The sequence below is a fragment of the Zea mays genome, chromosome 2 (genome assembly GCF_902167145.1).
Source record: "Zea mays cultivar B73 chromosome 2, Zm-B73-REFERENCE-NAM-5.0, whole genome shotgun sequence".
Taxonomy (NCBI): domain Eukaryota; kingdom Viridiplantae; phylum Streptophyta; class Magnoliopsida; order Poales; family Poaceae; genus Zea; species Zea mays.
The window spans coordinates 210,558,309-210,572,064 of record NC_050097.1 but is presented as its reverse complement, the minus strand read 5'-3'; the positions used below and the strand labels follow the sequence as shown (position 1 = coordinate 210,572,064).

The window sequence follows — 13,756 nt, the reverse complement described above, 5'->3', positions numbered from 1 at the left end:
GAAAAACAGGGTAAAAACAAAAACAAAAAACAGCCACTAGGAAGACTCCTAACAAGACCTCAGCTACTAGCAATGCCCAAGATAGCCAAAGTAACTTGGTCTACACCCCTATGCTGTCCTTGAAAGATTCTGAAATTTCTTTCTAGCCATAGATTCCACCAGAATTGAATTAGCAGGCCGTCGAAGTCCCTTCTTATCTGTCTGCTGCAAAGACTACGCAGATCTGTCCACCAATCGTACAAGGAAGAGCCACTAGGGAACCCAGTCAGGAAATGAAGGTTGGCCCAAGACAAAACTTTGCTCCATACCTCTCTACTAAAGGGGCAGTCCATGCATAAGTGTAGAATTGTTTCCGGGGCTGAGTTGCAGAGACAGCAGATTGGGTTACCAGGCCAGCCTCTTTTTTGAAGGTTATCAGCAGTCAGTATTCTCTTGTGCAGTAACGTCCAAGCAAAAAAACGGCACTTCGGTTCCACTTTAGCCTTCCAAATGGGGCAGAGATTCATTCTGCTGAAATTGGAAGCGAATTGAATTTTGTATGCACTGCTAGCACTGTACTGCCCATCTGCCGTCCATCTCCAAGAAATGTTGTCCTCTAACCTGTTGAGCTCTGGCATGCTACCAATGGCCTGCCAAAGGGAGACGAACTCACTAAACTCTCCCTCACCCGAGAATGGGTAGCATAATCGAATCCAAGTGTTGTTAGTGAGCGCTTTGGCGACCGTGATGTTCTTCCTCTTTGCCTTCTTGAACAGTGAGGGCGCAATATTTCTAGGGGCTTGGCCTTGGATCCAACTAGAATTCCAGAATCCCGCTATCTTTCCATTGCCTACCGTAACAGTTGTGGAGGCATTGAAGAGGTCTTCATCAATTTTGTCACACGGTAGTCTCATGGCGGTCCACGGCCTGTCTTTGCTCTTCCATCGTAGCCACAGCCATCTTAGTCTTAGCCCCCTCGCAAAACGATCAAGATCAAGAATTCCAAGACCCCCCTTGTTCTTCGGAAGGCAAGTAATGGACCAATTGATGAGGCAGTGACCCCCGCTGCAAGCTAGTGGATTGCTACCTCTCCAAAGGAAGTTTCTTCTTATTTTGTCAATTGCTTGCAGCAGCCATTTTTTGGGACGAAAAACCGTTAGATGGTAGATTGGCTATGCGGATAGCACCGCTTTTACAAGTGTTTCTCTTCCAGCATTGGACAGCAGCTTCCCTTTCCAGCCAGCTAACCTGTTATTAATCTTTTCAATAAGGGGTTGTAGATCGATCCTCTTCACATTCTTGTAATGAAGGGGAAGCCCAAGGTACTTCCCGGGAAGACTAGAGTATTTGCCCGGAAACACCTCCTTAAGTGCCGGCCATGATGATTCCGGGTGCCGAATTGGGAAAATTTCGGTTTTGTCATAGTTGATCTTTAGTCCTGAACATCCCTCGAACGCATTGAGAATCTCTTTCAGCACCACCAAGTCTGATTTGTCAGCTTTGATGAATACTCCCGCATCATCCGCGTAGAGGGAGCAGCGAAGCTTAGCCCCTCTAGGCAGCACCTGTCCCAGCAGTCCCACGTCAGCAGCTTTCTCAATCATCCGATGTAGCGGGTCCATTGCTAAAATGAAAAGAAAGGGGGATAGCGGGTCTCCTTGTCTCACCCCACGCCTGTGTATGATAGCGTTTGACCGCTGTCCGTTGATAATTATTCTTGAGGATGAAGATCTCAGAATATCTGCTACCCAATTGCGCCATTTCAGGGAGAACCCACAGGCTCTTAACACATCTAGGAGATATGCCCAATTTAGGGTGTCGAAGGCTTTAGAGATGTCTAGCTTGACGAAGAGAGCTGGATTACCTTTCTTATGCAAATTCATAATCACCCTTTGCACGTATAGAAAATTGTCATGAATTGAACGGTTCTGGATGAAAGCGTTCTGAGCACTGGAGATAATTTCGTTCATTCTTGGAGCTAGCCTATTTGCCATGATTTTTGTTATAATTTTCATGAAGCTATTGATCAGGCTGATCGGCCTAAATCTATCAATTTTGTCCGCGTTTTCCCCCTTAGGTATGAGGATGATGCTTGCTTCATTGACCCGAAGCAGGCTTTTGGATCTGTGATGGAAAAATCATTTATTTCCATGGAGAGGTCATTTTTGATCAACTCGAAACAACTTTTGTAGAACAGCCCAATGAACCCGTCCGGCCCGGGGGCCTTTTCAGATTGAAGCCCCATTACAACACTCTTGATTTCACTGTCATCAATCAAGTTGTCCAACTCAGATAGCTCAAAAGGGGTGTACCCCAGATGGTCCCAACGGACAGCCCTGCACCTCCTACCTGTCGTGCCTAGCACCTGGCTAAAGTGATGTTGGACCTCGTTCATTTTGTCTTCCTGACTCGTTAGCAGTTTGCCATCACTCATTAATGATCTGATTAAATTTTTCCGCCTTCTATTATTGGCTGTCATGTGAAAGAACTTAGTGTTAGCATCGCCCAACCGCATCCAAGTGAGCCTGGAGTGTTGTCTTGCTCGTGCCCTCTGTGCGGAGGCCATATCAAGAATCTTGGATTTAAGAGACCTCCTGAAATCCATTTCTTCCAAGGATAGCTGTCTAATCTCTTGCGCTTTTTCCAGGAGAGTGAGGATGATCTGAATGATGGCCATCTGCACTTTGAAGTTGCCAACAGTGTTGCGCCTCCAGGCCAAAAGAGCCTTGGCTGTGCGAGACATCTTTACATGAAGTCGAAGGATGGCATCATCAGAGTTCACAGCAGAGTTCCATGCTTGATTGACAACCTCTTTGAACCCCTCAATCTGAGGCCAAAAATATTCGAATCTGAACCCATGGTATGGGGAACCCAAGGAGTGGCTTTGCATTATAAGAGGGCAGTGGTCCGACGTCATGGTGCACATGGAGCGAAGGTCAGCCGAGGGGAATAGATCGTGCCACTCTGTTGTCGCTAAGAATCTGTCAATCTTAGTCATGGTTGGGTTAATTTGTTCATTTGACCAGGTGAATGTTCTATCGGTGAGCTCTAGCTCAAGGAGGTGTAGGTAATCAATCGTGTTATTAAATTGTCTCATGACTCTTCTGTTGATTGATCCTTTGTTTTTCTCCCTTGCTCTCCTGATCATGTTGAAGTCACCTAGTAATACCCATTCTGGTCTGACCACGGCTTGGATGTTACGGAGTTCAGAAAGGAAAATCATTTTTTCATTGTCCAGCTGGGGCCCGTAAACCCCCGTGAGGTCCCAAACCTCCTCATGTGATCTAGAGCTGATCCTGACTGATAGAGAATATGCTGCTGAACATGGCAAGAGAGCCATGTCAAAGAAATCCGAATCAGCAGCAATAAGGATGCCGCCCGAGGTGCCCAGAGAAGGCAGGTGAAAAACTTGATTAGCAAGCTTGGCGCCTACAGTTTCCTTTAATAAAACATTGGACCAATTCGAGATCTTTGTTTCTTGTAGGCAAACAATGGAAGCACCGGTGGACAGAATTGTATGTCTAACACTTGCTCTCTTCGCATGGTCATTTAGCCCCCGAACATTCCAAGAAAAAATAGCACATTTTTTATTCATAAGGAAAGGACTGCCACTCCACTTAACACAGCAAGTTGCCACCACACATGGATCAGCAGGAGAACCTCCAAACCAGGACTCGCCGAGCAAAAACACAGCCCGGCCACAACCGACAACTGATAGAGTTGTCTTTACCTAAAGCTTACTTTTAAATTTTAATGATTCGTCCCACATATCTGCCTCCTCCACTTCTGCATATTTTCACGTGATTGATGGCTCCCGCGCACAGTCTTGTTTCGGTGAAGGCATCAATCAGGAAGCGGTGGCAGCTGCTTGGAGATAACAAGACTGAGTGCAATGTGGGCTGCCTGGATGACGTTTTTTTTAAAAAAAACTGAGTGCAGTTTTTGGGTTTTTTAGTTTTGTTTAAGAAGATGTTGGAGTAGAGACACAATATTTCACCTCTAAAAAATTTTAGCCTCCCTCCAATAATATTTTTATTTGGTGAAAACTTTTTAGCATTCTTTTGGACTCTTTAAAATGCATTGCACACAGTCTAAAATGTCTGGCCAGACAGAACACTCACCGGCCACCACCTTCGTCTATAAAAAATCTTCGGCTACTCCTAAGTTTCCCCAGCTCAATCAAAGCAAGAGTGCCAGTACTTTTCGCAGCTTGAAAATATAGGTTGTTTTGCACAATGTGTTAATCCAGATAGGTACAGTAGCACTTATAATTTTGAGTGACTGTTTTTCATAGCAAAATTTGTTTTCTTTATTAACAGGAGGTAGTTGTGGCGATGACAGCTGCGGAGTGGAGGATGGAAGAAAGAGCTTTTGGTCATTCTGGGCATCTTGCTTAGTCCGGTTCCATTGTTCAAAAGTGGAAACATATTTTAGTCCAAGAAAAATAACCATTGTTGGCACTGGGAGAGTAGTAGTTGGTCTATTAGGAATATATGTGCGTGTCTTATCAGAAATGAAATTTTAGTATTTTCCAGTTATGTAAGGTCCAAACTTCAGAAAAGGTACCTGTTTTAGCATTGGGGGCATACCAATTGGTCCATTAGGCAGTGCCATAGCACTCTGGTTTTTCAAATCACTCTGGATCTTCTGGTGCTCAGTTGTATGACTGTATTGTGTATTCACATTTTTATAACCAGGATGGACTAAGTTGTATTTGTATAACCAGGGAAACATTTGTATTATGTATTTGTATGACTGTATTGTGTATTCACTTTTTTATATTTCCAGGATGGACTAAGTTGTATAATAGCACCGTAACAGTTTTATTCTATTCGGTTTTTTCGGTTAAACCGAAAACCGAACCGAAAAAATCGGTAACTGAAGGTTCGGTTTTTGATTTTCCGCAGGAGGTTTCGGTTACCGTTTTCCAGAAACCAAATTTATAAAAAAACCGAAAAACCGAACCGAAAAAATACGGTTAACCGATTGCCCAGGCCTACTGGTGCTTGCACCCTGCTATGGATACGGCGGCGGATTACCGCCGCGACCTTCTCCGGCTCCAGGTTCACCCGGGTGGTGACACAGACATTGCGCCAAATGAACTGAGGTTCGGCCCTACGAGTCTGCTCTTTTCGCTTTCGCTTTCGATTCGAGTCAGGGATTCGTAAGAATTACCTCGTGCGAAGTGTCGTCTGCTGCCCAAGTTAGTGCTTGTTTGGAAACCCAAATCCCCTTGGGATCCCCTTCGCGAACTCCCGATAAAGGGCGCCGATCGTGTGCTGTAGAAGGTGACAGTGGATGCCGTGAGAACAATATCGTCGACGTAGAGTAGGAGGTAGACAATGTCGTTGCCACGCCACTAGATGAACAGGACGTGTTCGACTTGGCCTCGACGAAGCCGATTGAGGTCAAGTAGGAGGCAAAGTGACTGTACCAGGCCCGTGGCGCTTGCTTGAGGCCGCATAGGAGCAGTTCAGCCGACAGACCAAGATCCGGGCGAGCGGAGTCGACGAAGCCGGTGGGTTAGCTGCAGTAGATAGTCTCCGTTAGAGTGCCGTGGAGGAAGGCATTATTGACATCGAGCTGATGAATTGCCCAGTCCCGGGAGAGGGCGAGGGAGGGAACGGCCCGAGCGGTGGCGAACTTGACAACAAAGCTGGAGGTCTCGTTGTAGTCCACTCCGAGGCGCTGGGTGAAGCCCCGAAGGACCCAATGGGCCTTGTCGAGGGAGCCATCCGAGGTCAGCTTGTGGAAAAAAATCCACTTGCCGCTGACCACGTTGGTGCCTGTTGGACGCTGCACTAGATCCTAGGTGTGGTTGGCCAGCAGGGCCCGTACTCCATAGCGCGACGCCAATGGGGGTCGGCGAGGGTGGCGCAAACGGAGGGGATCGGGGAGGTGTTCGGAGGAGCGTCGACCGTCAGTATCAGCCAGTTGACGGGGCGGAGAATGTCGGCTGCGTGTAACACTGCGCGACGAGTCACCATCGGTGGATGTGACGGGGTCACGGTGGTGGCGACTAGGTGGTACACAGGAGGCTTGGTGCGGGCCGGCGGGGCGACGAGAGCCAAAGGAGTGGCTCGCTCGCGGTGGCGGTAGACGAGGGCGAGGTTGGTGAAGCGAGCCACACTCGTCGACGGGGCCGCGCATGGCAGGGGAGGGATCGACGGAGCTGCGCGTGGCGCGTGAAGAGACGCAAGCAGAGGCGTTGTGGCTGTGCGTGGCGCGGGTAGAGGCGCGAGCGGTGGCGTCTGAGCCTAGGGGAGAGCGGTCGGGAGCAACCGAGGTGGAGGGGGAACCAGATCAGACTCAAGGAGAGAGTCGAGATCAGTGGGTGGGGAGGAGCCAGCAAGGGAAACACATCTTCGTTGAAAACAACGTGACGAGAGATGAGGATGCGGTGGGAGAGGAGGTCAATACAGCGATACCCATTGTGGTCAGGGGAGTAACCGAGGAAGAGGTAGTGAGTGGAACTGGGAGATAGGTTGTGGGGAGCGGTGGTGGAAGTGTTGCGATAGTAGGCACAACCGAACACACGAACATGGTCGTAGGAGGGGGCTTTGCCATACATGGCAAAGTGGGGAGTGGGGTAGCTCACGTCCTTCGAGGGGAGGCGGTTGAGGAGATGTGTGGCGGTGTTCAGGGTCTCTGCTTAGTTGCTAGGAGGGAGAGACGCCTGAAAGAGAAGGCAACAGATCATGTTGGTGGTGGTGCGAATGATGCGTTCGGCCCGAACGTTCTGGGAAAAAGTGTAAGGGCACGAGAGATGCAACTGAACGTCGTGGGAGAGGAAGTAGGAGCGAGAGGCGATGTTGTCAAACTCTCGGACATTGTTACACTGCAGGGCACGAACCGCGCGACGGAACTGGGTGGAGACCCAGGCGAAGAAGTGGGTAAAGGTGGAAAAGGTGTCAGACTTTAGGCGCAAAGGAAAGGTCCAAAGAAAGTGAGAAAGCCATCCAGAATGACCAGGTAGTATTTGTAACCAGAAAGGATGAAGACGGGAGAGGTCTAGAGATCACAATGAACTAGATCAAAGGCCTGAGGAGCCCTAGACGTGGAAGTGGGAAAAGGAGGACGAGAAGACGACCGAGCTGACAAGCATGGCGGAGATGTCCAGAGGGACCCCGACTGCAAGAGATATTGGAGCGACTGGAGACTTGGGACATCACGTCATGTCTAGGTTGATCGAGGCAATGATGCTAAATAGCGGAGGTGGTGGTGGCAGTAAGGGCATGGGGGGAGGATACACCGGTGGGGGAAGTGGAGGGCAAGTGAATGGAGTAGAGGGGGCCAGAGCTGTCACAGCGAGCGAGCACATCACGAGTGGGAAGGTGGCGTATGGTGAGTCCCTAGGGATCAAACTCCATAGAAAAGTGGTTGTCGTTAGTGAAGCGATGAATCGAGAGAAGGGGATGAGTCAGATGGGGAGCAACAAGAACGTCGTTAAGGTAGAAGGTCCCGGAAGAACCGACGCACCTACTGAGGTGACCGGGAGGGTGGAACTGTTCCCCACCACGATAGAGGGAGGATGTGAGGGGTGTGGAGGATGGGAGTGAGATAACGATCTAGTGATAGGAGTGGTGTGGAAGGAGGCTTCGGAGTCGTCCACCCAATCGGTAGGAGAGAGAGGGGTGGCGAAGGCACAGTGTACGAGGAGAGAGCGAAGGGAAGGGAGGGAGACAACAAGGTCTCGATCGTCAGGGAGGTAAGCACAACTCTAGGAAACACAAGTGGCCCACACACGCGGCGACCTGCCTGAGGGTAGAGTTCGACGCCGTCACAAAGGAGCGGATTCATGACCTGATCGAGGGCCACAAAGGTGCCCCGAATAATCCGACCGTCGTGAAGGGTGACATGCACAAAGGTCGCGACGAGATTGGGCGAAGCCGGGAGGGGGTGGCACCGACGACTAGGGCAAAGGCAGGGCCCCCGGCGGCAGGAGGAGAGACGTCATGTGGAGCCGGAGCCATGCGTGACGTGGCCGTCGGGATGAAGCCCGGGGGGGCGTAGCGATACTGCAAGGCGAGGCAAGGTTCTAGCCGGTGGGTCAACAGGGTCCGACGGGTGACGTCGATGGTGCAGATGCTGACATCAGCAGGGGCCGACGAGTGACGTTGATGGAGCAGATACTGACCTCAGCGCATGCTTGGGCGAGGAGCAGGGAGGGGCGAGCTCCACGATGCAGGGTGAGGCAAGCGTGATGGAGATCGGCAGCCCGACGAGATGAGGTCGAGCAGGGACGATGGCTCTGGCTGGCGTTGGAAAGAGCAGGGACGAGCGCAGCTTGATCTTGGGCGCGATGGAGAAGTCCGGCGACCTGGGGAGGTATGCCAGGTGGCGCCCCACGTGGGTCCAGGGTGAAGGCAAGCGCGACCCACCAGAGAGAGGGCGCGCGATCAGAAAGAGCGTGTGACCAATGAGAGGGTGTGCCGGCGTGGGGAACGGCTGGGCCGGCGGCCGGCCAAAGGGCTAGCCCGTTGGCGGCTGTGGGGGTGGAAGGAATGGGAGAAGAGAGACAAAAACTAGCCCTGATACCAAGTTGGAGAATATAACCCTAACCCTGACTCAGGGTTGTGACTTGTATTAATAGACCAATAGATGTTGGGCCTGACCCATTATATAGGGGTGTGAAGGTAATTACAAGGGGCTACCCAAAACCCTAAACATGTTCTAACATTGAGAAAACTTCTATTGGTGCATTTGTTGAAACAATTTATTGTTAACCAAAGAGAAGTTTTGACATATGATATAGGCGCTTCAAGAGCTGGTCCTACCGTCCTATGATTGATTACCCTTACCGTAGGCTGCTTCAGACTTGTGGAACCTAACTTACCCTTGTTTGGTTGCTCGGAGAGTACTTTACGCAAATTTGCACATTGCTCGATGTAGGCCCAATGCTGTATTACCTAGTAACTACATTTGGTCGCTTGCACAAGTCAATGGGATAGGGGTGGATAACAAGCCAACTGGACCTTTTTTTAGCTTTCTTCGAAATTGATATTTCTTATTTATTATAGTATCTTGTGTTGTTTGAGACCGACGTTATCCCGAGCTTGACGAGATAAGCCTAAGTTAAAATTCATTCAGAATCATCTAATTTTGATTTAAAAGAAAAACAAGTACGATGAGAGCCTTTTTTTTAAATGAGCCATCGAACTGCAGCTGAGTGCACCTCTACTGCACAAGCAAACTGTGTTTTCGCATGGGAGGTTAGGTTAGATTTGTAGGTGCTGTTTGGCATGTACCTGGCATTATAAACACTGCAGAACGTCTGGCCAGCCAATGGTGCTGCCGTGCTGGGCAGGAGAGGAAGACACATAGGAGAGATAACAGTTTCATAATGACTGGAAACTGGAGCGCCATGGCCTTTGGTCACATATGAGTGCCAAGTGTCATATTCGTTTTGTCTTCAAAGAGGTAAAGGAATTCAATGGTCAAGCTTATATTCCATCCATACTCGTTCTTTGCAACCGAAATTGAAAGATGGTGACGTGTCCATATTTTCCACGGTAGACTGGTCTAGAGAGCTGCCTCTTGTGGATTTTTCCACGTGATGTGAAGTTTACTTCGCTCTCTTGTGAGCAGTGAACTTGTCTACATTCCAGGTGCTGTTGTACTTCTTGATTATGTATTTGTGCTTCCGAATTTCTCATGCTGATGTCTTGACTGTGAAAAAGCAAAGAAAGACTAAAAACAGTCATGGTTAGATTTACAATGTCCAAATAAATGATATCTATTGTGGGGGCCTATCTAACAAATGCTGTCTATTTTTTTAGGGAAATGCTGTCTATTTTGGGTGTGTGTGAATATGTAATTCATCATCAACACCAGAACATGGCTTATGTGCCAGCGCCCAGTGGTAGACAGTTTGGGACTGAAATACAAATTAATGCTATCTCAGTTTATATATAATAATAGGGAATAAATATGTAAAATAAATAGTCAAATCAGCCTAACTGGTTTACTGGGGAGAAATAGCAGAACACAATGCAATTAGTTAACACAAGGAGGATGACCAAGACCTGTAGCGCACACTTTATTAACAGTATTACATTCTATTATCTGCCATTTGTAGTAGTGATGGTAACATCATTTCTGCTACTCAACACAGCGACATTTACTGACACATCTACTTTCGCATAGGAGTAAGCTGGCTGCTTTGGTTCTGGCAAAGTGACGCCATCGCTGCTAAGAACTGCAACAACATCAGGCATTGTGGGACGATCTACTGTTTTTTCTTGAACACACAGCAATGCCACAGCAAGGTATTTCATCAGCTCTTCCAGTTCGTAGTCATCACCAAAGGATTGATCAATGAACTCATTCCATCTTCTATCCTTCCACAGTTCCCAGGCCTGAAAAGAAAATTGATTCTTTACATGTGTATGGTGGTATATCTTTAGCTGTTAGATGTATCTACAACTGCTAGACAATAGCAATAAAACAGGGAGGTACAGGAAAACACCCTGTGCTTTGAGCCCTATACTTCATGGAAAGAAATAATGTACAACACCATACAGATACACCATCAATAGTTACTGATATGTTAGTATAATGCAATCTTGTTATAAGGGAAAACATATCTGTTTTACCAATTCTACAGATTGTCGAGTCCTTGGTTGCTTACGTATTCAAGAAGGTTGTAGAACTCTCCATTGTGCTGAAAACCTGAGCTCCTCTTTCCACTTATAATCTCAAGAAGCAGGACCCCGAAACTGAAAACATCTGACTTGATCGAGAGAAGGCCATCAGACACATATTCAGGAGCCATGTATCCACTAGAGGAGAGAATGCATGTAGTCAGAATGCAAATGCTTTGATAGAAATATTAGTAACAGAACTAGTAACTATAATACCCTTACTATGTGCCCACGAGTCTGCTGGCTGTTGCTTGAGTGGCATCCGATGGAAATATCCTCGCCATCCCGAAATCAGAGATTTTCGGGTTTAGGTCAGAATCTAACAGGATGTTACCTGCTTTCAAGTCCCTGTGGATGATGCGTATTCTCGAGAGATTGTGGAGGTACAGGAGTCCCTGGGCTATACCATCAACTATTTTAATCCGTCTCTTCCAATCAAGCGATGCCTGTCTGATTGGATCTACAAGCAACGCAACGCGAGACTGTAGTGTTAATTTCTGCATACGAGAACGAATACAGTTATGAAATGATGAGCATTTTGTAGTGAGGGCATGCCAAAAATGAAGTGGTCCAAGCTTTTGTTCGTCAGGTATTCGTAGACCAGCATCTTCTCTTCTTCATGGATGCAACAGCCAAGGAGCCTGACGAGGTTTCTGTGCTGAAGCTTTGCTATAACCTGGATCTCATTCTTGAACTCTACTAGACCTTGTCGTGACCGAGCAGACAGTCTTTTTATCGCTACCTCTTGTCCATCAGTAAGTACTCCCTGCAAAGTTCATCATATATGGAACTTTTTTTTTCATAAATTGATGCATGGCATACTGATACAATTATAGCAAGGAAATACCTTGTAAACTGGGCCAAATCCGCCCTCCCCTATCATATTTTTGGGTGAGAAGTTGACTGTGGCATCAGCAATCTGAGAGAAATCATACAGCGAGAACTCTAAACTAGCATCTTCAATTCTCCATGACCTGAGTATTTCATCCACATTCTGGGGCTCCTCCGTCAAGTCCATTTTCCCTGATTGTGCATCCCCCCATAGTTACATGAGATTGGAACAAAGTATTTGTTTCCCCTTTTTCTTTTTCTTTTTTTTGTTATAAAAATAATGAGCTTACTTTTTTGTTTCCTCCAGACGCTTAGCAGCCAGAAAAGCAAGCGTGTACAGAGGATTGCCGAAGCGTAAGCTGTTGCAACGATGACGAACGCACGGTCTTTCTTCTTCCCAGCTGGACATGATACACGAAATGATCAGGGATGTGATTTGACAACTTCGCAAGAACTTTGCAGTGCCGATATGCACTAGTTCAGATTGATTAGCTCTACTTCGGGGAGGCAGCTGAATTCTTGGTTGCAGAATAACAAACATAACGCGACCTTCAGGTTCGTAATGCTAGAAGGAAACTTGTTTTCTTCTTCTTCTAGATTGACGTGCTTAGGCAGGAACTTACGCAGGGACAGCATCTTGCTGTTGCCAGTGACGTTGAAGAACTGCAGATCCATCTCATACCGCAGGGTGCACCGCGCCCCGAAGACTGCCGCGCCCATCTTGCCGCCGCCGACCTTCCGTCGCCGCTCTGCCATGGCGCCATCGAGGCAGGCCCGGCAGTGGTCCGGCGGCATGTCCAGCGTGCACTGCGCCAGCGCGTACACCGCCCGGTCCCTGCCCCCCGACGACGACCACGGCGCTTCGCCGACGGCCCACCTGCCCGGTCGCCCCGCCGCCGCGTCAGCGAGCGCGCTCAGCAGCTCCGTGACCCGCTGGTCGAACCGCGCGGCCACGGCGAGCGGCACGGGGCCTGGGTTCGTGACGTCGACCCATTCCGGCGCGTTGCTGAAGTCGGCGAGGAAGTCCCTGTCGGAGAAACGGAGCTGGTACAGCTCGGAGTAGACGGCCACGTCCCTGTGGAGCGCGCAACGCGAGCGGCCGTCCCCGTCGGTGATGGCGGCAAGGGCGTCCCGGAGGCGCCTGGCGCAGTCAGCACCCGCTGTGTCCGCCCGGCAGAGCACGGCGCCGTAGACCTTGTCGGGGCCCTCCCCTGCAGCGCCGGTGGACGAGTGCAGCCTCGCGGCGTCCCCGGTCAGTGCGCCGGCTACCGACCTCAGACTGGACTTGTATGTGCTGTTTCGCTCGTACGTGGCATCGCTGCAGATGGTCTGTTCACCGGCCGTCGGCGCCGGCGTGGTGGAGAGGAGAAGAATTGCGAGCGCTAGAAGATTTGACATAGACCACTATGCAAGTCTACATGCATATCGTAGGCCAATTATTCGCCTCGTATTCCAGGCCAAACGGGCGGAACGGGTCTGTCACGGCACAGCCGCACAGCCCGTTCGGCCGGACTAGCAATCGGGCCGTGGTGGATCAGCCCAAGTGCCGCTGCCGTGACTCAGGAATGATATGCCAGTCTGATAACCGTCTTGGGTCGGTCCGTTAGTCCGTCAGCTTACCGAACCTGACAAAAAAACACCATGATTTTTTTTATAATAGAAAATAAATTTTAGTCTTTTACACTTTCATGCATAGTTACAAGTAAAAGAAACAACTCCACATACAACTATGAGAAAATAAAAAAACATCTATTTGGAACCATAAACAAATTAAGCAGCTATAATTCTAACATTGGATCGCCATTTATGGTTTGTGAAGATCTTTATGGCCACCGGTTCTAAGGATTGATAGATATTGAGAGGTTTTAGGTATGATTATTTCTTCTGCAGCAGTCTCTAATTAAATTCGAAGCTAATGCATTCGTCTGAAATAACTTGTAGAATTGACGTATTGGTTTGTGATTAAAAACAACGTTATTGTGGCAAAGCAAATGGACCAAAATATTGTTGTGACTCCAATAAAAAGTTTCTTTTTTTGTGCACTTTCTTTGTTGAATTTTTAAGCCCCCGTAATAAATATGATTTATACTAAGGGTCCGTCTGTATGAAAATAAAGAAAATGATTCTTCATGTATTTAATAATCAAAGAAAAGATGCCGTCATCATGCCCTCGTGGATGGTGCCGAGGTCAGAGATGGCCGTCATAGGCTTCACTGCAACAGCCCTCAGGCGCCGGAATGCCTCGTAAGCCACCACTATCTCCGCCCCGCCGTCGCGCCAGCGCCGGCACGAGAACGGCAGCC

General features: G+C 48.6%; 1 protein-coding gene across 2 annotated transcripts; it reads right to left on the bottom strand.

Moving 5' to 3' along the window:
• Positions 1 to 9,922: 9,922 nt before the first annotated feature.
• On the bottom strand, positions 9,923 to 12,989 carry LOC100279706 (uncharacterized). Of its 2 annotated transcripts, NM_001152666.2 has the most exons (7): positions 12,077 to 12,861; positions 11,744 to 11,854; positions 11,470 to 11,645; positions 11,178 to 11,388; positions 10,845 to 11,082; positions 10,610 to 10,760; positions 9,923 to 10,337 (listed from the first exon to the last, which is right to left on the bottom strand). In NM_001152666.2, exons 1-7 carry the CDS (start codon positions 12,849 to 12,851, stop codon positions 10,041 to 10,043), a joined length of 1,959 nt encoding a protein of 652 aa, NP_001146138.2. In that variant the 5' UTR covers positions 12,852 to 12,861; the 3' UTR covers positions 9,923 to 10,040. The 2 variants fall into 2 exon arrangements, with proteins under 2 accessions (NP_001146138.2, XP_008667806.1); XM_008669584.3 differs by lacking the exon at positions 9,923 to 10,337 and having other exon boundaries at positions 10,615 to 10,707; positions 12,077 to 12,989.
• Between the last annotated feature and the right edge of the window lie 767 nt (positions 12,990 to 13,756).

Excerpts from the sequence above, each read along its gene's own strand:
- LOC100279706 (NM_001152666.2), bottom strand. The coding sequence starts at position 12,851 with ATGTCAAATCTTCTAGCGCTCGCAATTCTTCTCCTCTCCACCACGCCG. Across the intron at positions 11,646-11,743 it reads CGTCTGGAGGAAACAAAAAA|GGAAAATGGACTTGACGGAG; the intron begins GTAAGCTCATTA and ends ATGCACAATCAG. Across the intron at positions 10,338-10,609 it reads TCTACAACCTTCTTGAATAC|GCCTGGGAACTGTGGAAGGA; the intron begins GTAAGCAACCAA and ends TTTTCTTTTCAG.